The sequence below is a fragment of the Bombina bombina genome, chromosome 4 (assembly GCF_027579735.1).
Source record: "Bombina bombina isolate aBomBom1 chromosome 4, aBomBom1.pri, whole genome shotgun sequence".
NCBI classification, from domain to species: Eukaryota; Metazoa; Chordata; class Amphibia; order Anura; family Bombinatoridae; genus Bombina; species Bombina bombina.
The window spans coordinates 510,327,583-510,355,394 of record NC_069502.1 but is presented as its reverse complement, the minus strand read 5'-3'; the positions used below and the strand labels follow the sequence as shown (position 1 = coordinate 510,355,394).

At 34.9% G+C, this 27,812-nt stretch overlaps 1 protein-coding gene across 4 annotated transcripts in view; it reads right to left on the bottom strand.

Moving 5' to 3' along the window:
• The window catches only part of COL19A1 (collagen type XIX alpha 1 chain), a 1,696,717-nt gene that overhangs the window by 633,334 nt on the left and 1,035,571 nt on the right, over positions 1–27,812 (bottom strand). For all 4 annotated transcript variants that reach the window (XM_053710417.1, XM_053710419.1, XM_053710420.1 and 1 more), the window contains exon 18: positions 21,300–21,344. In XM_053710417.1, the coding sequence (XP_053566392.1) occupies positions 21,300–21,344 (45 nt within the window). The remainder of the gene's footprint in view (positions 1–21,299; positions 21,345–27,812) is intronic.

Here is a 27,812-nt window from a genome sequence, read left to right as displayed (position 1 = left end):
TTTTATTTGGGGGGGTTTGTTATTTTATTAGGGGGCTTAGATTAGGTGTAAGTAGCTTAAAATTGTTGTAATATTTTTAACATGTTTGTAACTTATTTTTTTATTTTTTGTAACTTAGCTTTTTTTATTTTTTGTACTTTAGTTAGTTTATGTAATTGTATTTAATTGTAGTTATTTGTAGGTAGTTTATTTAGTTAATTTAATGATAGTGTAGTATTAGGTTTAATTGTAACTTAGGTTAGGATTTATTTTACAGGTAATTTTGTATTTATTTTAGCTAGGTAGTTATTAAATAGTTAATAACTATTTAATAACTATTCTAACTAGCTAAAATAAATAAAAAAGTTACCTGTAAAATAAATATAAATCCTAAGATAGCTATAATATAATTATTAATTATATTGTAGCTATCTTAGGGTTTATTTTACAGGTAAGTATTTATTTTTAAATAGGAATAATTTATTAAAGTATAGTGTAGTTTTAGGTGTAATTGTAACTTAGGTTAGGATTTATTTCACAGGTACATTTCTCTTTATTTTAGCTAGGTAAGCTATTAAATAGTTAATAACTATTTAATAGTTATTGTACATGGTTAAAATAAATTGAAAGTTACCTGTAAAATAAATATAAATCCTAAGATAGCTAGAATATAATTATTATTTATATTGTAGCTATATTAGGGTTTATTTTAAAGGTAAGTATTTCGTTTTAAATAGGATTCATTTAGTTAATAAGAGTTAATTTATTTAGATTTATTTAATTAATATTTAAGTTAGGGGGGCGTTAGGGTTAGGCTTAGGTTTAGGGGTTAATAATTTTATTACAGTGGCGGCGGCGTAGTGGGGGGCAGGATAGGGGTTAATAAATTTATTATAGGTGGCGACGGTGTAGGGGGGGCAGATTAGGGGTTAATAAATTTATTATAGGTGGCGACGGTGTAGGGGGGGCAGGATAGGGGTTAATACATTTAATATAGGTGGCGACGGTGTAGGGGGGGCAGGATAGGGGTTAATACATTTAATATAGGTTGCGGCGGGTTCAGGGAGTGGCGGTTTAGGGGTTAATACATTTATTATAGTTGCGGTGGGCTCCGGGAGCGGCGGTTTAGGGGTTAATATGTATAGAGTAGCTTGCGGTGGGCTCCGGGAGCGGCGGTTTAGGGGTTAATATGTATAGAGTAGCTTGCGGTGGGCTCCGGGAGCGGCGGTTTAGGGGTTAATATGTATAGGGTAGCTTGCGGTGGGCTCCGGGAGCGGCGGTTTAGGGGGTAATAACTTTATTTAGTTGCGGCGGTGTAGGGGGGGTCAGATTAGCGGTGTTTAGACTCGGGGTACATGTTAGGGTGTTAGGTGTAGACAGCTCCCATAGGAATCAATGGGATGTCTGTCAGCAGCGAACTTGTACTTTCGCTATGGTCAGACTCCCATTGATTCCTATGGGATCCGCCGCCTCCAGGGGTGGCGGATTGAAAACCAGGTACGCTGGGCCGTAAAAGTGCCGAGCGTACCTGCTAGTTTTTTGATAACTAGCAAAAGTAGTGAGAATGTGCCGCACTTGTGTGCGGAACATCTGGAGTGACGTAAGAATCGATCTGTGTCGGACGGAGTCCGGCGGATCGATGCTTATGTCACAAAATTCTACTTTTGCCGGTCTCGAGCCTTTGATAACTAAGGCGTATCAGCCTCGCCACAAATACGCTGCGGAATTCCAGCGTATTTGAGGTTGATGGCTTGATAACTACCCCCCTTAATGTGAATCATGAAAGAAAATGTTTGGGTTTAATGTCCCTTTAAGGAACAGCGACATACACTGTACGTTGCTGGTTTTTCTATGGGGATTGTGTAATTAATAGCGAGCTATTACTAACAAAAAAAAAAACTTAACAATCGGTTTATTCCACATTTATGTATATAAGCATATGGATTTGAATAAACACATTTTTAAAAGGTTTTGCTAGTTTGAAGGACAAATGCTGAACAGGGAGTACACCTTCAATGTGTTTAAAATGTGCTCCCAGATCATATAGTATTCAAAAACCCTTTATCGCTGCAGAACTCACTGATCTGTCTTAAAATGTCAATGGCCACACAGCCATCTCAAAATAAAATAATACTTCATAATATACATGACTAGAAGGAAATATAATTGAAACTTCAATAGCACATTCCAGTTTAATTTATATTTGTTTCAAACAGCTTTAATCAATGAAAAGTACTTTCATGTTAAACTTGACAGTCCCTTCTGAAAAGCTGCTATCCATTATGTTTTATTATTTTCTATTGGAAGTATTGTGTACTTTTTAAAGAACTGATAGAGAATTTTGTAGAGATCTAACTGATCTCTCCAACTAATTTCTAAATCGGAAAATTAATTTATAAACAGCATAAATATGTAATAAAAACATTAGTCAGAACGCATCTTGGGTCAAACCTCCCAGCTTTTATCTCCTTGTGTTTCAGGACTGGAAGGTTCGATGTTATGTTTGGGAGGTACAAGGATAAAGTTTTTCTGGATCTGTTTAGTTCAGTTAAAGCCAGGATATTGTACCTTAAAAAGCTACATAGTTGTACTTTATTTAAGTTATAACAGTTATTAGGGGCATATCTATATAGACTTAATAAATGTATGTTTTCCAGTATATATTAACTGTATTTAATGCTCACAAGCAAAGCAATGATGACTGAGAATGGGAGATAATTTCAAGGGCAATAACTCTGACATTTTATGTTAAGTGCTTATAGATTCTCAGGAACTATATGATGGATTATTTTTTAATAACAGAGATATAAATACATGGTGGATCTATACAATGCAATGCAATCATATATACTTACTCTCTTACACTATAAGCATAAGGGTAGTCAATAAAACCATTTGTATTTCATTCAAATACATGCACCTGAACAATGTTTAAAACCACTGTTAACTGTGAAAAAGTACTTAAAGATACTATAAAAATCAGTGTGTTATAATTGAACAGTAGTGTAGCCATAGTTTGCAAACAAAGGTAATCACAACCAAACCTGAAAGACAAGTCTGTAAGTAAACCTTTTTAATTTAAATACATTCTTCCGTGTTGTGCTATAAGATAGATGTAGTCGCATCGACACTGATCCTGTACAATAGGAGTTAATATCAGTGTTGGTCCAGAGCAGTTAAGCTTAGTGCTTTGACCCAATATCTGACTTTGGTTTTGCTGCTACCAATGACTTTATGGCCTCAAGGATTTTGGAGTGGTTGATAGCAACCTTACTGCTATAAACTGCAGAATAATTGGGATCTAGCCTTGAGTGCAAACTTAAAGGGATATTTAACATTATGAGATTATAATTAGTGATATCGCAAACCTAAAAGTTTGCGTTCGCGAACAGCGAACGTGAACTTCCACAAAAGTTTGCGAACCGGGCAAACCGCCATTGACTTCAATAGGCAGGCGAATTTTAAAACCCACAGGGACTCTTTCTGGCCACAAAAGTGATGGAAAAGTTGTTTCAAGGGGACTAACACCTGGACTGTGGCATGCCGGAGGGGGATCCATGGCAAAACTCCCATGGAAAATTACATAGTTGATGCAGAGTCTGTTTTTAATCCATAAAGGGCATAAATCACCTAAAATTCCTAAATTGTTTGTAATAACGTGCTCAGGTATGATGTTGTATCGTTCAGGTAGTGTAAGGGTTACGCCTGCTTCACAGTGACAGACCAAACTCCCCGTTTAACGCACCACAATTTTTTTTTTTTTAAATTTACACTACTGTTACAACAGATATGAGTGGGGGCACTAGTTGGCAAGTGGGCCTGGCACACACGCTGGCAGGCAGGCAACTGCTATTAGATTACACTAGCAGACTGATGTTTCACAGTCAAAAACGTTTTTTTTTACAAAATTTACACTACTGTTACAACAGATATGAGTGGTGGCACTTAGCAAGTGGGCCTGGCACACACGCTGGCAGGCAGGCAACTGCAATTAGATTACACTAGCAGACTGATGTTTCACAGTCAATTTTTTTTTTTTTAAAGAATTTACACTACTGTTACAACAGATATGAGTGGTGGCACTAGTTGGCAAGTGGGCCTGGCACACACGCTGGCAGGTAGGCAGGCAGGCAACTGCTATTAGATTACACTAGCAGACTTATGTTTCACAGTCAAAAAAGTTATTTTTTTAAAAATTTACACTACTGTTACAACAGATATGAGTGGTGGCACTAGTTGGCAAGTGGGCCTGGCACACACGCTGGCAGGCAGGCAACTGCTATTAGATTACACTAGCAGACTGATGTTTCACAGTCAAAAAAGTTTTTTTTTTAAATTTACACTACTGTTACAACAGATATGAGTGGTGGCACTAGTTGGCAAGTGGGCCTGGCACACACGCTGGCAGGCAGGCAACTGCTATTAGATTACACTAGCAGACTGATGTTTCACAGTCAAAAAAGTTGTTTTGTTTTAAATTTACACTACTGTTACAACAGATATGAGTGGTGGCACTAGTTGGCAGGGGGCCTGGCACACACGCTGGCAGGCAGGCAACTGCTATTAGATTACACTAGCAGACTGATGTTTCACAATCAAAAAAGTTTTTTTTTAAATTTACACTACTGTTACAACAGATATGAGTGGTGGCACTAGTTGGCAAGTGGGCCTGGCACACACGCTGGCAGGCAGGCAACTGCTATTAGATTACACTAGCAGACTGATGTTTCACAGTCAAAAACATTTTTTTTTACAAAATTTACACTACTGTTACAACAGATATGAGTGGTGGCACTGCAGGCAGACAGGCAACTGCAATTAGATTACACTAGCAGACTGATTTTTCACAGTCAAAATTACACAGGCAAAAAAAAAAAAGATGTTCTAGCCCTAAAAAGGGCTTTTTGGGGTGCTGTCCTTACAGCAGAGATCAGATGAGTCCTTCAGGACTGTAGTGGACACTGAATACACTAGCCTAGCTATCAATTTCCCTATAAAATCAGCAGCAGCTACACTATCCCTCCTCTCACTAAGAATGCAGCTTCCAAATGAATCTAAAATGGCTGCTGTCCAGGAGCTGGGAGGGTCTGGGAGGGAGTGTCTGCTGCTGATTGGCTGAAATGTGTCTGCAGACTGTGAGATACAGGGTCAAAGTTTACTCAATGATGACGAATAGGGGGCGCATCGCATATGTTCGCCCGCCGCGGCAAACGTGAACAAGCTATGTTCGCCGGGAACTATTCGCCGGCGAACTATTCGCGACATCACTAATTATAATATACATTTTTTAAAGGGACATGAAAAACAAAATTTTTCCTTTTATGATTTAGAGAATACAATTTTAAAAAAGTCTTCTATTATCAAATTGTTTTGTGCTCATGTTATTCTTTGTTGAAGAGATATCTAGATTGGTAGCGGGCACATGTCTGAAGCACTACAATACAGGAAATAGTGCTGCCATCTAGTGCCCTTGCTAATGTATAACATTGTTGCAAAACTGATGCCATAAAGTATATCTCTTCCTAAAAAGTGTGTTGCACAGACTACTAATATGGAAAAGAGAAAAAAGAATAATGGGGCCATGTCAATGATTTAATACTACTTTTAAAAGCTTGTATAATACTCTAGAAGATAAAAGTCTACGAGCCCAATTATCAAAAGCCGCCAGTATGGAGAAAAATCATACAAAATCTTTTTTTTTCTTTTTATTGTATTATTTATTATTGTAATGTAGGTGTCTCTCCTTAACACCCAGATCCCTACATAGCAATATAAACAGGTTTCAAGCTAAAATTTGCATTTCTAAAATGATTTGAGGGACATTGCCATACGGACGAGACTTCTTAGAGAGTAGAGAGCTTTAGATTATCTGGCCCTATAAGTGAACACTAAGATTTAATAATTTTGCTCTGCTAAAATCTCAGAAGAATAAAGTTTGATATTCTGAATCATTGTATGAAAACTTACATTTACTGAAGTTCTGTTCCGGATGGTTTTCATGAACCTTTAGAGTATATACTTAACTTTGTGCCAGCATTAGATTTTCATTATAGGACCCCTTATATGCAGGGTTTTAAGAGTATCCATCACTATACACAGCTACTTTATAGGGATCTAACAACATTTTGTAAAGTATTATCTAAAATGCCATACATCTTTATTATTGTCATAATATCTGTATCTCCATGATATTGAGGCGATATCAGAAACATAACTACAATATTTATAATGACATCATTTCTCACATTTTGTGACAAATTTAGTGACATAAGAAGGTAAGTAGTGTTACATTTGCCTTTGACAAGCATGCAATAGTAGGTATTAAATCTGAGTATACACAGCTGACTATAAATAATAATTCCAAAACACAAATTCATTCTTTATGCCTTGCCTAGACATTCCGAGCATGAAAAGCACTTGCCATGAGGTTTTTAGATAAAGTTTATTTCAATGGACATTTCTATTAGTATAAACAGCAAGTCATTTTATAAAACAGTGTTTAGCCCAGAAATCATTGAATAGGAGGATTTACCAATAGGAGGATAGGAGGATTTACAGAATGGTATTTGATTCTCCCAGAAAACGTATTGCCTTCTACCCCAGTATGCTTCAGCTATCTGAATTATGTTGGTTTCTAATGGGCTATCATTTTTTTAATAATCCTAACATGCCAAAGGATTTTCACACAGAAGGCCCCTTTCATTCTACCAACTTAAAGGGACATTAAACCCACATTTTTTATTTCATGATTCAGATAGAGAATACCATTTTAAACAACTTTCTAATTTACTTCTATTATCTAATTTGCCTCATTCTCTTGATATTCTTTCCTGAAAAGCATATCTAGATAGGCTCCGTAGCTTCTGATTGGTGGCTGCACATAGATACCTCATGTGATTGGCTCACCAATGTGCATTGCTATTTCTTTAACAAAGGATATCTAAAGATTGCAGCAAATTAGATAATAGAAGTAAGTTTGAATGTTGCTTAAAATTGTATTCTCTATCTGAATCATGAAAGAAAAATTTGGGGTTTACTGGCCCTTTAAAGTTTGCTGCATCCCCTACAAGTAAACAAATACACTAAATAGGTAGAATTACAATTAATGTTATATTTAATATTGTTAGTTGTTCCTGATTGATGTGACATAGAAGTTTCCCCTTGGAGGATATTTGTACTAGTTGTACATTTATTACCTCAGTACTTATAGAAACCTTTACTTACTAACTGAGGACTTTTATGTGTATCAGGTGACATTGGGGTGACAGGAAATTACAAAGATTATTTGTGAAACAAAGTTACAATACTATTTGGCAACATAATTTAGTAAAGCATCTAAATAAAAGAAAACTATCACAAATAATATTACATAATTTATAGAACTCTTGGCTATATGGTTGGATAAATATATGCTTAGTTGTTGTTTCATTGTTTTTGCATTTCAAAAGAGAGGATCTAGGAGTTTATCTACTTTGTTTTTTATTATCAAAATGGAATTGTTGCCCCTATCTTGTAATCTCAATGCAATACCATTGACATGTTTTTGATATTTTGTTTCATGTGCTTTTCCTTATGTATTACTTTAAGAGAATGTTTAGGATGGCAAGAGTCATAGCATAACAACATTTTACCAGATGTAATTTTACAAGAAAACAGAACAGTAATTGCATGTTTTTAATATATCTGCTTTAAGTTCTATATCTAAAAATAAATAAATCCAGGTGTTGTTCTAAAGTAAATTACAGATTTACATAACAATGAAAGAATTCTATAAAATTTTGAGTTCTACACTACAAACAGATAGTTAACCCATCTTGAGATAGCAATCTATCTCAAAATAAAAAAAAAACCAAGAAGACACTCAGTAGCTTTCATTAAAATTATTATGCTAGTTTCAGAGTTGGAATAACATTTAAAAAAACTAATCCTTTGGAATGGGGCATTACTGTACACCATGAAAATATATCAATTGTAGCAAAACTTTGGTATCCTTTCACATAATGGGCTAGGTTACTTTGCACTTGTAATATAGGCACCTGTAATATATAGCACCTTGTTTGAGGGATACTTAAGTGCACGCTAACATCTGCATGTCCGACAACGCAGGTGCACTGAATCGCTCACATAATAGACTGCAATGGGGGCACTAAGCCAATGGTGCAGATGTTCTGCATTTAGTTCTGTAGTATATTGTTTTGAGTTAAGCATAAAAAAACTTCACACACTCACACATGTAAATGAGAAAAAAATTGAATTAATTATTCTTATAGAAACGAATGACGAATATGTTTGTGGGTTGCAGAATTTGGCTATTTTCAGAGTTAGATTTATGGATTTGGACCGATATTTGTGTAATCTGCAGGGGAAAAAGTTTAGAGAATACACCAGACCTCACAGAGAACTTTTGCCTATGCCCACAGAATGCCCTTTTCAGGCCACTAACAAAGGCTTGTTTCCATTGAGGTGGTAAACTTTGGAAACTGGTGGTAACATACAACATCTCCTTATACTTTAATGGAGATAAAGGGTTCCAAACTTTACCACGTCAATGGAAATGAGCCCAGAAGCGGGAAATTTATTTTACAATAACAATTTTGGATTATAACTTCAAATCTCTCTGATTTTTCCCCCCACATACAGTGTAGTTTTATTATGAATTCTACAGTATGCAGTTCCTGCTTAATTTCATTACAAATCTAAAAAAAAAAAAAGAAAGTGCATTTTTTTACTAGATCTTTTAATTTCATTCTTTTCATATGATTTTTAAAATCCATTTTTTTTGCGCACCCTATTGTAATGTATGCATCTCCTTCACATACCTGAAACCAGGGAAATCTAATTTGAGAGAGACACTATTTTCAAGGTAAAAACTGCATTTAGATAATGTCAACAGGAGCTGCATAGTACTGGTGAGATTTCTTACAGAATCTTGCAAGCCCAGAAACCTTTAGATAATCAAGACCTATGGCACTATTTATTTATTTTTGGAAAGCCCTCAGTGCTTGTATTTCATTTAGGAGGCAGAGCTTATTTATAACTTTAGGACATTATCTCCTTCAGGTTTAAATAGTAAGCTAGATCTTAATTTTTTAATTTGAACTATTACTATGGATTTTTTTCAAATATTATCTTTTATTATAGATATCCAAATGTTTCTATAGGGGAAATAACTATTAAGAATTTTTGAAAGATTTTTTTTTACGTATATACGTATATGAAGCATGCATGTATGTACTTTGTGCATATGTATATTTATAGAGACCTTATTGAAATATATATATATATTTTTGGTACTTTTGTATATTTTTTCCCCCAAAATATTTCTTGTAAATAAATATATCCATTTGTGGAAATATTCTTTAGGGGTATAGTCTGTTTCAGGTAACATTTGAACATTCAATACAATCTAGTTTTGAATACAAATGTGTTTAATCATGTTATCATTTTCTTAATGTGTTACTTTGTAACAGTCAAAATAAGAACATGTCAGTCCCTAATAAGTAATGAGACTAAGAGAGACAACAAAATAATGCTAGGATTAAATTAGACATGAAATCGCTGTTGATATATTTAATTTTCGTCATATATTTAATTATCACCTACACATATAACCCTAAAGGGTTAATGTAAAACCCTTTAAATAGAAGGAGGAAGTTGAAAAATGGACATCTTGAGAAAGGCTTTCTACAAGCTAAATCGCGTAGATATCCATTTACAGCTGTGTGATCCCAGGCCATTCAGTGACCCGAAGACGACTCCCAGGACCGCAATATCAACTAAGAAATTACTCCGTAGGAGAGTGGATGTTGACCGATGACAGCGGTAGGAGTTTGAGATTACAGAATTTTCAAATAGTGGGCGCACTTGTACAATGTGGTGATTGGATCAAATACCCATGTGACCAACTGAACAGATCATTCTGAAATTTTAGTCTGCAATTTGAACAAATCAGGAGAAGGTGAGAAAAGATTATTTCTGCTTTGGCAAAGAAGCAAGCATGTAAAGGTAAAATTAAGCCCTGGTTAATTAAACCTGACTCTGTCACAAAAATACGCTTTTCACAATTTTTTTCCACGCATAATACAAACTTTCTTGGGACTTTATCACAATAATCATAGCCAATAATTGGTTAACCCGCTATCACTGCAAACTGATTATGCAGCGACAATTTAAATGTTATTAATATACTGTATATGTATTTTATGTATGTTTGAATGTCATTGACACTGGTGTCTCATAATTGATTTGTTTTATGAGCTATTAAACATTTTATTAAGCAATTTTATTACTAGTTTGCATTTTTAATACTGTACACCAGACTGCCGTAGGCGCCACCTCCAATTGTTTGTATTTTGTATTTCTTTTCGGGAAACATAACTTATGTAAAATCTGTTTGTTTCTTTTTTTTGTGTCTGTATAAGCTGTGATTCTGTTGTACACTGAAATGTATAGTAGATTACTCCTTGACTGTACAGGGTAGAATAAAAAGCTATTTTTAAAGTTTTGGAAATAAAGATATTTTTCTGGGTTTCATAGATTTTTTTTTTAAAATAATAAGCCATCCATATCTTTTACTGTACAATGTTCTTCAAAATTCAAACATAAAAATGGATCTTTATTGGAAAAAGTATCCATATTTAACTTAAAAATGCTTGATCTTTTTTTTATTTTTTTACAATATACCAAAACATTATCATTCTTAAAGTGTTTCCTAATTGTCAATTTGTGCACAAATCTATTCATGTTGAGGATTGTACTGTATTAAACTAATTCAAATGACAAGTTGGAACATACATAATACTTTTAATAATATTTAAGTACGTTTTCCTTCAATTGAAAGTTTGATAAGTTTAATAAATTATATGTAGATGTTTTTGTCTATTTTTGTTACTCTTTTTCCTTTGAGGATATCAGTTTTTTTGTAGAAGTGTATCCACCCCCTTCCTACCTCTAAATAATTTATTTTTTTAAAAATTGACGCAGTTTCCTCCCCTTTGTCTGTGCCTTGTATAGGGGCTTCTGTATCTGCATGTGAAGCTTCAGTCGTATTCAGCTTCGTTTTTTTTTTAATTTCTAAGTGTTGTGGTTTGCTGTTTCTGTCCTGTATGTGACCATCTGTACATTCTGTCTGATTCATATGGCGACATTTATCAAGACATGGATGGTCAACTAGGGAACTTGTCCAAATGTGTTTGTAGCGTGTGAGCAGCAGATGATTTTCATCCACTACCTGCAATAATCATTGTGCAAGTAAATCCTTGTGCAGCACTGCCCCCTACTTTCATGCAATCTGTAGTTATAAATCATCCTGAATGAGTTGTATGACCGCTGCTTCTTAAATTGGGGTAAGAGCTCTTAACTTGTATGGCTGTCACTTTGTAACTTACTGTTAGGGCTTTTAACTTGAACAAGGACTCAAAAACCGCCAATGCTTGATAAATGGTCAGGGTCTTCTTCTGTAATTTAAATAACCACTTTAAAAAAATATTGTATATTTTGCTGAACTTTCTTATAATATTGTTTGGGCAATAGTGGAAATAGAATCCTTTAAAGCATCTCAACCTTAAAGAGGTTTATAGTAGCAGCAATATCTCTACAACGTGTATAAGATCATTATATAGCAATTTATATTCTTATTACACAGTGTTCAATGGGGAAAAAAACACAAAATGTATATTTTTGTTTTATCTGAATTGACTTCAATAAAAAAAAAATGACCAAAAAGGAAATGAGTGGGCAAATCAATATAGCTGCCAAGAAACAGGTCAGTTTATATGCACTGATGATATCTCAAGTCACTGGGAATTAATAAAATTGCTTCTAGCCTTGGAGTGTTCCTAGGAACACAACAACTTATTGCATCCGCCTGACTTAGCAAACTTCCAGGCACTCTGTGAAAAACAGAATCATGCCAGATTTACCTGTGTGTGAGATCCCTCTCACCATTTCTTTGTTCAATGTCTCTACTGTACCCCAGTGATGTAAAACAATTCTCTATCAAAAATGTACCAGCAAACTGTTCACAAAAACTGCTTCACTCCAGTTCTGAACAAGGTCAGGTGACTTAATAATGGTGGCTCTGGTTAATGGAGTCCCTGTTCTCCTACTTGCCAGACAATAAATAGTACCAAGAAGTGACAGAAGAATACAATTAGACCATACTTATAGATGGTCTAAGAGTTTTGCAGACCAAAACTGGCAAGACATGTTCTCTTATGTTAATCCTGCCACCCATTCAAAGCTTGATGAATAAAATCTGTGATTTTATTTGGATTTTTGCATCTGTTACTTTCGTGAACTTCCTTTATTGTTTGATTCAGCTGTTTATAACCATGAGCAGTAACAGACCAGCATAGTGCACATAAAGCCCTAATGTTTTTTAATATCTACTCATTTACTTTAAATAAAATAAACTGGACGTTTTCAATGAAAACAATTCTAACTTTTAAATGTAGCCTCTATTACTTCGTGTTCTGACAATTACACCTAGTATTTGCATATTTCTTTCTCTAATTCTTTAATAAATTAATCTCATTTACAGACGAGTGACTATCCTTGTTAATTCATAGTCTAAGCTTGAGCATAATCCGTTTTCCTGTTCAATTCAGACAATCCTTTATCTTTCAAATTAATTAGATAAAAAAGTTATCCCATCTTAAATACTCCTTTATTTAGCCTATTTCAACCTTTACAGTCTGTCCTTGTTTAAAGAGCTGTGCAAAATCTACCTATGCTATTAGCTTTGTGGTGATTCTGCATTTCTCTCATTTAAATTATGTTATCTTTTCTTAGGAAAATGTTCTTCATCTGAATTCCTTTTTTTCCATGATTATGTGGAAATGCAGCTGCAGTAATTGAATACTCGCAGGATACCTGTTAAATGCCAGACATCTTTACAACTTTTACTTTTTTTATTATTAAAAAAAAAAAACCCTAACCTTAACATTTTATAACTTTATAAATGTAATTTGGTCATGTAACATTAAGATTCTGAAATCCTTAAAGATTTAACTTTATTTCCCAATCAATCTAACACAAACAGTTGGCCCATATTTTTAAACAAAATCAATTATTAAGGCAACTAATATCCACTTTTTTAATTTCATATTTAATCTATCCTATTTCTGGACAAATTACAAGTGGACTGCTATTTGCATATTCAAATTCCCCTAGAAGTAACCTTTTTGCGCACGTCGGATAGCGCTCATATTACAAGTTGAAAGTAAAACGTTTTTGGTCATTCTAAACATGATGCTCGTAAAAAGCAGAACTTAGAATATTGGGACCACATTAAAATATAAGTTAATAGAGCAAAAAAAGTGGGGAAAACCTGTCAGGGTATCTGTGAAGTAACCTTAAATAAACTACAGATGTTTCATAGAATCTAATATTTCATTTAACTAATATCTACTATGAATTGATTTAGCTGCATTGCGAACAAACACTGGAATGGGTGATATCAACCCCTTCCTTTTGCTCTCAACTACAGACTTTTAGAACAAAAGAAATATACAAAACGTCTAAAGAAAAACAAACATTGGTCCCAAATTATAAGAGATAATGTCACATCTAAAGAGCCTTTGATCATGGTTTCTGAAGAGAGATAACTTCTAATGAATTATTGTTGGATAGCCTTCCCAGATTGAAATCTCTAAATTAATTTAGCCAAAGAAATTAATTACTTAGATCACAGGAATCCCATGTAAGGAACAGATGGTCCGTCTATAAGAATAAGGGAATATACAAACATTCTCAAAAGATGTGGCTCATGCCATCTAGGTGTAAATTATCCCCTGCAGAGTTTTCCATATGCAGCTCCCAGACAAGCTGGCATTTCAAGTCTCTGTATGACATGGGAAACTAGATCTCAGATAAAGGAATTTGTCTCAGATGGATATATATATATATATATATATATATATATATATATGTATATATATTTAGACACATATTAAATAGGAACATATGAATCTGGGAGATTATCTATGCCTAAGAAAGGTTATATGGGAATCTGAAAACCTAAGAATCAAGGTTTAAACATGTCTTAACCTATGTATTTTTGAAAACATAGAAGTCTTAAGGATTCGAAGTTTGGACAAATCATATATATAATTTTCAAACATTAAATATGTGCCTCAGACTATTAAATAATAGGTACAAATAAATGGATATGAAATTGTCTATTTGTATAACATTAAATATGAAAATTTGCTGAATTTTTATAAGTAGCTATACAGTCAATTTAAAATGTCCAATTTATTTCAAAATTAACAACCTATTCTTTTTATTTTTCAGGCATTGGACAAGTGCATGTATAGTTGGTGCTGTAAATTGTGTCATATGTTTTTGTGCACTCAGCAAGAGATGTACTGAATGTGGAGCATACTGTTTTTATATAAGTATGGGACAAAAATAATCAAATGCAACTTTAAAGGCATCTTCTAAAATATTATGAGAAATATATCATATCTAGTCTTGAAATACTCAGGGTAAATAGTATGACATAATCCAATACACATGGAACATATGACTTATTAATACTAGAAAATATAGTATATTGAATAAAAATATATAAGAACTGTATTTACTGTTAGCAGTTTTAAAATGAAATTGTTTGGCTTTGTCTGATGCCCCCGATGGCCTAAATCCAGTATTACAGCCAAAAGGCATTTGGCTGTTGAAAATGAAATTTCCCAGTAGCCAATCAGAGAAAAGGGCGTATCCAAATCTATTGAATTATTAAGACATGGGGAGGAGTTTTGTCTCAGACACAAGCTCTCTGCACAGAGAGAAAAGGATCTTGGTGGAAAATTTTTGGTTAGTGACTGTTTGCAATCCTGCTGTTTTTGCTTATAGAGAGACCAGTGTACGAACACAGTTTTCTTTAAGACAAATATGTTGGGACACTTTTTGTGGATAAGATTAATTTTCTTACAAATGGGCATAATTCTCCTAAAACATATGACAATAGACATATTTGGATATTAACTGAATTCTCAAACTGGTGACCTCGCAAAGTATAAGAAATTGTTAAATATATATAATATTTAAATCAAGGGCATTCTAAGGCCCTTGATTTAAATTTATAGTTAGATTACAGCTGGTAAATTTAAAGAGAATACTTTGTATTTTAAGCTTGTATTCATAGTCCTGTGTAGTTTAAAACTAGTCATATTTAGTGTTAAGTAATTTATATTTGCAAATATCTATTTTAGAATTTGCATTATTGTAGCTAAATGAGGTTATTTCAGTTCAGATAAATTGGCATATCAATTGGAGGTTAAAGTATTTTGTTATATTGTCTAAGCATTGTTAAGTTAACAGTCCATATTCTGGTATTTCATTGTGGTATTTTAATGTGATTCATTGTGAGTAAGGTTGATTTTAAAGGTTTATTTTTTTGGAACAGCCAATAGAATGCAAGCTGAATCCTATTGGCTGATTGGATCAGCCAATAGGATTGAACTTCAATCCTATTTGCTGATTGCATCAACCAATAGGATTTTTTCTACCTTAATTCCGATTGGCTGATAGAATTCATTTTAGTTAGGTAGTTATTAAATAGTTAATAACTATTTAATAACTATTCTACCTAGTTAGGTTCCGGTTGGTAAGCTTACCCTCTACCTTGCACCTCCGTCTGACTCCTAACTGCCCATCGGCAAAGAGGGCGAATGTTAGTGACGTCACGCTTCTTACTTGTATTTTCTTCATAACATGTGCAAGTTATTTCCAGTAGTCGTTGTTTGCTGTTAATACCTGCACTTCATTACTAAGGCAACTGACACCTCAGTAGATCTTTCTAGAGAGGAACGTTTCTCAGTATAGACAAACAATTTCTTTCTGATGTTTAAGCAGGTCACACCCTCATCAACATGTTTCACCAGGTGTTTTGGCTTTATCAAGATGTGGTGTGAACCTTGTATTCACCTTTATATAGTAGTGCTCGAATTCCTATTGGTCCGCTCATCACACCCACTTTTTCACTTGGATCTGAAAATTCTGGAACCTGATTCCATTCTGTTACCACTTTTTCACTTGGATCTGAAAATTCTGGAACCTGATTCCATTCTGTTAACGTTCTGACTTTATACTGTTTACATTGCCTTTTATGTAATTAGAACTTAGAATTATTCCATTATAGGTGTCCAATCATTTGATAACTTTAATCAGACACTTTCCTAATGTTCATATAAATATGCTTATTTAACTCTTTCTTTGATCAATCCATATCACTGTTCATTTCTTCTTTTCCAAGGATGCAGCAACTGATTTTTGAGAATATTCTAAATCCATTTACCACTCTTAAACATCTTTCTAGGAGGGTCAAAAAGACCTAACAGAGCTATAGGGGTCAATATATGGTAACCATATAAATACTAGATAAAAATTATAGTGTAATAGGAAAATATAATATAGTAGTGAAATTGTGCTTCTAATGAAAAAATAGTGGATAGTGGGAATTTATTTTAAATTCCTATTATAAAATTAAACAATAAGTGTTTTCTTAGAATTATTGTACTAGACCTAAAACTTTAAATCCGTGTATAATATTGGGTGCAAACCATATATTTTAACTACAATAAAAACCTGTATATAAGGGATCCTATTAATAATAATAATAATAATAATAATAATAATAATAATGTGTGTGGTTAGTAAAACAACCTTAATTAAACTCAAAAAGGTATGTGATTCAGTGAAAATGATTTAGGATGCTAAAAATAGGGATATATCCAATTCTGAATTTAGACCGTGAGGGTGGATAGTATTGAAACTATAGATGAATTTCGCTTCTTTTTTCAGAATGGTTTGTTCAAAACTACCTCCCCTCCAATTTTGTTTCACCTTATATAAACCCCAATATTTCATAGCTGAGACATTATTCTTGTGTACTTCCCTAAAATGTTTGAACAAATGGGTAACTAAGTTACCTTTCTTAATATTGCACAGGTGCTCCCTAATCCTGTCCCTCAGCATACGTGTCGTTTCACCGATATAAATTAGCTCACAGGAGGAGTATTGTAGCATATATATTATCCCCTTATTTGTGCATCTTATCGTATTTTCTATTAAAAATTCTTCAATTCTATTCGGAATTTTAATAGTTTTCTTTTTCATACTAAATTGACAGGCCCTACATATATGACAGGGAAAGAAACCCTTCACGTCAACACCTTTCATGATCTTTATCAAAGGATTTTTTATTATTATTATTTTTGAACTCACTGGGTGCTAAGATCATTTTGAGATTTTGAGCTCTTCTATATATTATTCTCGGATAAGGCTGTATTTTATTTTCTAGAACTGGATCATTTTTCAGAAGGTGCCAGTGTTTTTTGAGTATCTTTTTTACTATCATGTGGTCCTCACTAAAATCATTAATGAAAGGTACATCAAATTCATCAAATTTGCTTTTCATATGTTTGGGCTTGTGTTGCAATAATTTCTTCCTCTCAGTGTCCCTTGCTCTTTTTGTTGCCATGTCATTAACCCCTTGTTTATAGCCTCTATCTTTAAATTTCTCCTCCAAGATATTGATTTGGGTTTCAAAGTCATTATTTTTTTAACAATTGTTACGAATTCTCAAACTTTGACTTATAGGTATACTCTAATTCCATTCTATTCCGTCCTAACCACGCCGAGCTTAAGTGCCGTTAGGACAGAATAGAACGTCTGAGTCGTTTGGCTGTCCTGAAACGAACGGCACTACCTTGATGGGATCGTGGTCTGGAGGGCGTGCCTAGCTTCATAGGGATACCCCCTGACCCGATCCCATCATTGAAATTTTGCGATCCCGTGCACATACGCAGGATTTCAATTGAACCCTGTCATTAAAGGGTTAAAAAAGAAAATATACAAAACAAAGCAAAATTGCCAATAGATGTTAAAGGGACAGTAAACCTTAAAATTAATGTTATATAATTCTGCACATGCACTGTGTAAAAAAAGCAGACCCACTCAGCAGAGCGCAGAGGGCGGGTCTGTAAAACGGCGTTTTTTGTTAAAAACGAAAAGGGAATATTATGTGTTATAAAGTCTGGCTAATATAATGTTATATAATTCTGCACTATGTGCAGAATTATATAACATTAATTTTAAGGTTTACTGACCCTTTAATTTCCAAGTATTTTAAAATGTCATGCTCTATCCAATCCATTTACGTTTAATTTTAACGTTGCCACCCCTTTAATAAAGCATTTGACATATATATATATATATATATATATATATATATATATATATATATATATATATATATATATATATATACAGGGAGTGCAGAATTATTAGGCAAGTTGTATTTTTGAGGATTAATTTTATTATTGAACAACAACCATGTTCTCAATGAACCCAAAAAACTCATTAATATCAAAGCTGAATAGTTTTGGAAGTAGTTTTTAGTTTGTTTTTAGTTATAGCTATTTTAGGGGGATATCTGTGTGTGCAGGTGACTATTACTGTGCATAATTATTAGGCAACTTAACAAAAAACAAATATATACCCATTTCAATTATTTATTTTTACCAGTGAAACCAATATAACATCTCAACATTCACAAATATACTTTTCTGACATTCAAAAACAAAACAAAAACAAATCAGTGACCAATATAGCCACCTTTCTTTGCAAGGACACTCAAAAGCCTGCCATCCATGGATTCTGTCAGTGTTTTGATCTGTTCACCATCAACATTGCGTGCAGCAGCAACCACAGCCTCCCAGACACTGTTCAGAGAGGTGTACTGTTTTCCCTCCTTGTAAATCTCACATTTGATGATGGACCACAGGTTCTCAATGGGGTTCAGATCAGGTGAACAAGGAGGCCATGTCATTAGATTTTCTTCTTTTATACCCTTTCTTGCCAGCCATGCTGTGGAGTACTTGGACGCGTGTGATGGAGCATTGTCCTGCATGAAAATCATGTTTTTCTTGAAGGATGCAGACTTCTTCCTGTACCACTGCTTGAAGAAGGTGTCTTCCAGAAACTGGCAGTAGGACTGGGAGTTGAGCTTGCTGGCGTCTGAGTCGGACTGGAGCTCTCTGCCCTTTACCAATCCAGCCACGGGCTCATCCATCTGGCCCATCAAGACTCACTCTCATTTCATCAGTCCATAAAACCTTAGAAAAATCAGTCTTGAGATATTTCTTGGCCCAGTCTTGACGTTTCAGCTTGTGTGTCTTGTTCAGTGGTGGTCGTCTTTCAGCCTTTCTTACCTTGGCCATGTCTCTGAGTATTGCACACCTTGTGCTTTTGGGCACTCCAGTGATGTTGCAGCTCTGAAATATGGCCAAACTGGTGGCAAGTGGCATCTTGGCAGCTGCACGCTTGACTTTTCTCAGTTCATGGGCAGTTATTTTGCGCCTTGGTTTTTCCACACGCTTCTTGCGACCCTGTTGACTATTTTGAATGAAACGCTTGATTGTTCGATGATCACGCTTCAGAAGCTTTGCAATTTTAAGAGTGCTGCATCCCTCTGCAAGATATCTCACTATTTTTGACTTTTCTGAGCCTGTCAAGTCCTTCTTTTGACCCATTTTGCCAAAGGAAAGGAAGTTGCCTAATAATTATGCACACCTGATATAGGGTGTTGATGTCATTAGACCACACCCCTTCTCATTACAGAGATGCACATCACCTAATATGCTTAATTGGTAGTAGGCTTTCGAGCCTATACAGCTTGGAGTAAGACAACATGCATAAAGAGGATGATGTGGTCAAAATACTCATTTGCCTAATAATTCTGCACTCCCTGTATATATACATCTATGTCTTGATATTTACAGTGGTCCACTAGTCCTGGGCGACTTAGAAATCGCAGCGGACGACTTAGAAATTTGACTTTTTCCTATTTTTAAAATTTAGTGGACTAGTAACTTTTTCCCACTAGGCTAGTTCTTTGTTTTGCTAGTAGCTCTTAACCCCAGACTAGTAAATCATAGCAGAGCAATATAATAAACTGTTTTTACTGCATATTTGTTTGTACTTAAACCATGCAAAAATGAGCTGTGATTTTTTTTTATGTTAAAGACATTTCAGTTTAAAAAAAAATAAAACACAAATTGCCTTGTCAAAAATGTTAACCTGTGAACTACAGTTTGGCAGCAAGGTGCTTTTTTTGCCTCTGCTTTTTAGACACTTAGGAATTATTTTAGCAATTTTACAAGTCATAATGATGTCATAAAGAAGCAGAACCTTGGTCCAACATAGACACAGGAGGCATGTGATGAAAAACAGGCTCTAAAGGAGAGATGAGCTTGTGCTTTAAACTGTCCATGCATTTTATATATGTTCTTTGTTAGCAAAATATTTTGACACATTTTTAATGTTTGTTAGTTTCAATCACCTAAAAATAATACTGTTAACACTGTGACCCATTTATAGCAAGTAAAAATGGGTATACAACAATAACTGCTTCTTTTTAGTTCCAGTAAAATAGCAATAAGTAAATCCTGTCTTGCTAAAGAAATGAAATATGTTTTATTTTGTCTACTGCTTGCAGGGGCTTATGGTATTATACATTGTGTCTATTTTTCAAGTCCAGTTTGTTTTTGACTTCGGGATTTATACAACGTTTTTTTTCCTCTTTGGTTGCAGCATATGCCTACCCAGATTAAATATCTTCATTCTGAGCTGAAGGATTTTATAGAACATACTTGATAAGGTTTTTAGTTTTATATGTAGGTAAATTAACTTATTCATGCTTTAGACAGATGCTGGTTTAGAACTGAAAGTATATTTTATAATAAAGAAGGAATACACTGCCCTAGTTTCTAATATATTCAAGGGTATTAGAGCTGGAGTTTTTATTCTTACTATCTTAATGGTTGTAGATATATTTTTAACTTCTATCGGAACATCCAGTTTTATTGTTCCCAAGTGTTAAGAACAGTCTTAGTTTATCAAATTCTGTGCTGTGAAAGACTACAACTCACTGGGCAAATTCCTTACAAACCATATGAATGCAAAACTGATCAATGCCAAGCTGACTTTAGTGTTTTCCTCATTGCATATATTTTCTTACTTATTGCCAAGCCACGGATTTTAGTTTGATTTACTGTCAGAGTTGCAATTTGCAACTTTTCAACTCACTAATACTCAAGAGAGTAAACTGAATTCAACTAATATCCTACATGATAATTAAAAATAAGTATTTTAGGTGATTTCTGTACATTCATTACATATTTGCTATAATTTAACAACTTTGTAAATATAATAATGCTACAAGCGCCACATTCTATTGGGATATTGCTGCTAAAAGGGAAACAGCCAAATGAGTGGTAAATAATGCAAGAATTTAGCAATATTAAACTACATACATGGATTCCCGGTGGTCCTGGAAGCCCTGGTTTTCCTCGCCTTCCCTTGAAAAAGAAGAAGAAAAAAAAGAAATCTCATTAAGACCATGATATTTGGAAGATACCAGGAATTAATTAATTTATTAAGAAAAAAATAAGATTGATTGTACAGCTTATTTAAAAGAAGATTTATATAATTCTTGCCCTGACATTAAAGCTTGTAAAAGCGATTGCGACATCAATCAGTTCTAATAACTTCTGGACAGTTCTTGATAAGTATAGTGAACAAACATTTGCATCACAGAAAGATAATTGGCATGTTGTTTTATTTTATTTTTCAAAATAAAGGTTTTAACAATCCTTGGTATTGTGACAATGTTCAAATAAACACCATGTATATAATTCTCATGCTAATCCTAATCAAGATAGTAAATACTTTCACATGTAGGTATATAAAATGTTTCAGGTAAAAGTATTTTTATAATTTAGGTATCTGATTTAACATATGCTCAGCCTCTATTTCACTAGTATAAATTTTCATGGTGTCACCACTGAGCTGAAATGAATACTTCTTGATTATTGATGGCTGCACTGCTAAACTGCAGTCATCTGTCATTTGCTCACCTAAATCAGTAATTCAAGTGCTTAACTATGAACCAAGAATCTATTTTCAGAGGTCACTGTGAGAAAATCTTTTATTTAGCACTATTCTGGGTTTTATTTCCAATCTATATGTGTCATATATTTTTCTCTTTAATAATTGTCATGGTTCACAGCATATGAATATACTCAGTGATTAAATGATGGCTGGCAAAAGATACTGCGGGCACAGAAATGTAGGAAAACTTTGAAATTTGTATGAAAAAAAATGTACTAATTTAAAGCTTTGATATTAGCTTTGGAGCCCCATTGGCTAGAGGTTCACAGGAGCGAGCCTGAAGCAGAGAGTTAACCCACTACACAACCTGTTATGTGGCGTATATTAATCCCCCGGGACTTTTCTGACTTAGGAAATTGGCGGCGCATTTGCAGGGGGCGGGGTTGCACACTTTGATTTGTGTGCAATGATAAATGCATCAGCGTATTGCTGCCTGCCTAACGCAATAATGGGCAGACAGGGGCAAAGATGTCTGCCCCTGTCCGCCTGGTCTTTAATAAATCTGCTCCTAAGTGTTATTGCATTGTATTTTTATTGTGCATTTGTTACTTTTTGTAATTCTACTGTATTTTTAATGATCCTATAACATAGCACATATATGACCTTGCGCACCCCTTCTTCCAGCTCTTGAACAACCAATTGCTCAAAAGTAGAGCTTGTCAATAATCCTACATTAGCATTAGTTGCTTTCATGAACAAAGTTAAAATATGCTCACAACATTTTCACGTTCTTGCTTTTGAATTATTGAACTCTCAAAACAGGATCGATCCTTCTGGTCTGTGAGTTCAATAATGTAGGTGCAAGAACTGGAAAATGCATGTCAAAATATAGTGAACTAGTATTAAAGCCCGTGTACAAGGGCCATTTTTTGCAGTACAGCGGTCCCACCCCTTGCTCTCTCCCCCCTTTCTTTTGCTCTCTCTCCCCCCTCTCTTTTGCTCTCTCTCTCCCCCCTCTCCTTTGCGCTCTCTCTCCCCTCTTTTGCTCTCTCTCTCCCCTCTTTTGCTCTCTCTCTCCCCTCTTTGTCTCTCTTCCCCCTTTCTCTTGCTCTATCTTCCCCCTCTTTTGTTCTCTCCCCCCTCTTTAGCTCTCTCCCTCCTCTTTGGCTCTCCCCCCCCTCTTTGGCTCTCTCTCCCCCCGCTTTCGCTCTCTCTCCCCCCTCTTTGGCCCCCCCCCCCCTCTTTGGCTCTCTTTACTCTTTTGCTCTCTCTCTCCCCTCTATTTGGCTCTCTCCCCCCCTCTTTGGCCCTTTTCCCCCCCTCTCCTGCTCTCTCTCTGGCTCTGTCTTTCAAACCCTTTGCCTCTCTGGCCACGCCCCTTATCGTGGCACCCCACCTGGCCACGCCCCATCACGGTGACACCTGCCCGGCCATGCCCATCACCACACCAGGTAATGCCCCCATCGCGACGCTCCCATCGGCCATGCCCCCTGACACTCCGCTTCAACCTTGCTCTGTGCTGAGTGTCAGGATCCAAACTGCCAGGTATGTTTGTCACGTGCAGTCTCTACTGGGCATGACTGCATCTGACAAACATACTTGGCCATTTATTATATAGGATGTGTTTTTACTTTAGTGTCACAAAGGCTCTATCACGTTTGCAAGCAAGGTCACGAAGGCTCATTTTCTTTTGAAAACCAGGTCACTAAAGCTCAATCTTGTTTGTACAACATTTATGTGGCAATAATATTTCAATGGGTCGGTTTAACTAATTGCAGTGTGAGAACTGTTAAGCCCCAGCTTTAGAAGATGCCAAAAAATGGTTCTTGTAAAACTAATAATTGTAACTAATGAACAAAACAATACTTTAAAAATATTAAAAGTTACAATATACTAATTGAGCAAACATGCTTAGTATGTCCACCAGTGACATTAATATTGTTTAGCAGTGAACAAGATGGATTTAGTTTACAATAGGTTCCTTTTGAACTCACATTCACAAATGTGCAATCCCATCATGACAATGCAAGTAGGAATTAATAGCAAACAATAACAGAAAGAAATAGCTACACCCCATTTCTAGATATTGGGGTAACCTAACCTTTACTGAAGATCCTCTTAACTGTACAGGTTCTCTCTGAATAGAGCCTTAATGAATCTAAACCGTGTATGCAAATACATCTCTAAAATGTTGCCTGTGGACATTTCAGAGCATTTTGCACATGTGCAACATAATAGAATGATTCCAACTTATCTTGCTGTTAAGAAAGACCATTTGGGCTTTACTAAGTGTCTTTAGGTGTTGAATTTCATAAGTGTAACAGTCTACAAAAACCTGTTGAAAAGAATCTGGAAAATGGAATGTGATTGCTGAGAACTTTTCAGCTCCATGTTAAAAATAGGGCTTATATTGGCGAGCCAAGAAATAGCTGAAAACACACTATTGTGATCGTGGCAAAAACAAAACCCATAAAAAACTAAATCGATGATAGATTATGATCGACCCCTCAATGTTTTGTTTTCTACTTACACATCTTTTAACACAACACTGTAAACTTTATTTTCTTTTGAAAATTGTGTATGGGCCACATTATAAGACAGTGGGATGAGATACTTTTTCCAAATTAGACAGCAGAGTATATACGATTATTTCAGTCTACCGTGTAAAGTCTATGGGCCTGATGATTTAAACCTCTCCGCTCTGCTGAGATGATCTAATATGTTTTGTCAGCACCGCGAGGTCCCGCAAAGACTTTTAAAAAGGAATTTTTTTTCTTGAGAGTTGTTTCTCTCTCAATGTGGAGCTCTGGATGTGAAGGAGAGACACCTACATTGCAAAATAATGCTAAAAAAAAGCCCAAATAAATTGGCGAGATTTTTCTCCATGCTCACAAGTTTTTAATCACCAGGCCCTATATGAGTGATTCATTGCTGTCAAAAGCCAAATCATTATAAAATAGGTGAATGCAAAGGCCCCTATTTATGAAAGTCTGGCGGACCTGATCCGACAGTGCGGATCAGGTCCGCCAGACCTCGTATTGCTCGCCGTATTCAGCATTGCACCAGCAGCTCACAAGAGATGCTGGTGCAATACCGCCTCCTGCTGACTTGTGGCCAATCAGCCGCCAGCAGGGGGTGTCAATCAAGCCGATCGTACTCGATCAGGTTGAATTCCGGCGATGTCTGTCCGCCTGCTCAGAGCAGGCGGACAGGTTATGGAGCAGAGGCCTTTGTGACCACAGCTTCATAACTGCTGTTTCTGGCGAGCCTGCAGGCTCGCTAGAAACACGGGACATCAAGCTCCATTCGGAGCTTGATAGATAGGCCCCAAAGTCACTTTCTGACCAGCCAGCTATATTTTTACTTTTTTATTAAACAAGGAAATAATTGTATTTATTAATATGAGCAGAGCATGTACAGAACATTAGCCAAGAAACCATGCTATAAATTAGCCAAAAAAAGGTTTTCAAGAGATCAAGTCTGATGAATTAGAAGTCTTAAAATTAAAAAGCTTCCCAAAGTAAAAAAACGTTTTTACATCAGGTTGGAACAATGCTAATGGTCCCCATCAAAGGTGCAGAATGTCAGTTTGCTACAAATTAATTTTAAAACTATTTGAAATGGATTTGAATCTAAAAATCTGCAAAACACAAAGGTGCTAAACATGAAAACTGTTGCATGACAATATTAATTATTAAAAAATAATCATTTATAAGTCAGATATATTTTAAAATAATAACATAATCAAGTTATTTCTAATACTAGACTTCTACAGTCTGCTCATATTTAGAAGTGAAGATGGTACTAGACTTTCATTGAAAAATCATTGTTTTCTCACTGATCATCAAACTTTAAAACCTGCAGTCAGAACATCTACCCTTTGTCAGATGCAAACTGCTTTTCAGACACACTGGAGAAATCAGTTCAGTGACGGGAAAGAGACAAACTTAAGATAAATTACATATGTTCAGTGATGCCCCTTCTGTTATCAGCTACTTGTGCATGCCATTAAAGTGAAAAGCAAACCGCAGTAAACCACACATGGGATCTGGCGTTTCTGCTTTATCAGTTTGCCTCTTATGTCCTGCTACAGAAAAGTGACACTGTATCCCAGAATAGATAAACCTAATCATGGATCTTGTGTCTGAACAAAATGAAATACATATGATAGGAGAAGGAGAAAAAAATACCTTTTCAAGCAGATTCTCAAGAGATCATTGGAAGCAAAGGTTTAATGTTTACCCTTTTTATTTTAATTACAACAAAAGTTACTGGTTTTGCACTATATGTTAGCTAAATCATACATTTATCTATCTATCTATCTATCTATCTATCTATCTCTCTCTCAGCTTTTTATATTACCCAAAATAAAACATATATGTACTTATATTAGCTGTTCAATCGTGCTTGCAAAAAAAAGGTTTCACATTTTTTCACTTTTCTATCTTTCATATATGTTATGAAAAAAAAAATCACTTTTTTAATTACATTTGCAAGTGTAATCTTTTATGTTTTGAGTTTATATTTATACAGTTTAATGCTGCAAGATTAGGGCAAATCTGCAAAAGAAGACTTCAGTTCATTTTTAAGTGAATTTAGTTTACTGTTTTAAAAATGGTAACCAGTTTTACACAATGAATAAACCAAAACAAAAAAAAAAACAGTAAGTCACATTCTCTCAGATTCTCATATTTTATGAAACTTATATCACCCATTTTTACTAAAATAATTTTATTTAAAAAAAAAAATACTGAATAGAAAAGTTAATACATTACCAAGTAAAATACAGTATAAATAAAACATTGTTTATCTTCAAAGTTATTTTTATGGTGATTGAATACAATTTCCCCTGCTGTGTCGAACCTACAGTATCAATATTGTTCTCCCTAAAATCATAACAAAAATAAAAAATAATATATGCTAGATACTGGAAGAATGTAGCCCGTAAGGTATTAAACAATAATCTGCAATGTCTGCTTCTATCACAAACCCATATGACAGAATAAAAATGAGTGGAAGTCTGTGAGTTCAAGGGATTTGTTTGCAGGCGGCACTGAAGTTAAAATTGAGTTGGATATGATTTAAAGAAGACATCTATCAAAATTCATGTAAGCAGAGTTTCTGGGATCTGTGCCAAAAACATATCCACAAAAAACACTCAAAAGCACCATCATTTTAATTTCTCTGTGTTAAAGGATTGAGGAGTGCAGTTTACCATTAGTTTATCTTTTTTATACTGCTGAAGCCTCACAGCCATTACTTCTACTGAATTACTTAAAAGTCTGACCTGGCATATTGCCTACAACTACCATATTCCTCACTACATTTATTTATTTGCTCAATTGCCCTTTAATTCCACACATATGTGTTTGCTAACTGGGAACATAATAACCTTTAAAAAAACAAAACAAAAAACTTGTATTAATATTTAGTTGGGGGGTATTTTTGTGACCTTATTACAACCAGAAACATTACTTTCTTCCATGTTTCTCCTGCTTCCTTTTACTTCCTCACAGTCATGAAGATTGTGAGGTTGCTAGGCAACCTCAGTGTGACGGTAAGATCATGGTAAAAAAATAATTATTGAGCCCTCTTCCCTATATTGTCTACAGATATATTAATGGGCATTTCTGCAATTGACATCTAGCGATATGAGAGGTGCCAAATGTACATACTGTATAATGAGGACCTACTGCTAGGCAACAACTATGGAAATATACCCTAACACATATTAAAGGGACATGATACCCAAATGTTGAAGCACTAGAAAGTGATGCAATATAACTGTAAAAATCTGACTAGAAAATGGCAAGGGACAGGTACAAACCTCTTTAAATGGTTCAATTTGTGAGTTGTTCATGCTGTGGTGAGTTTTTTTACTTGCAAGATATAACTTTTCTCACAAATATGTTTTATAGAATCTAGGCACAATTTGT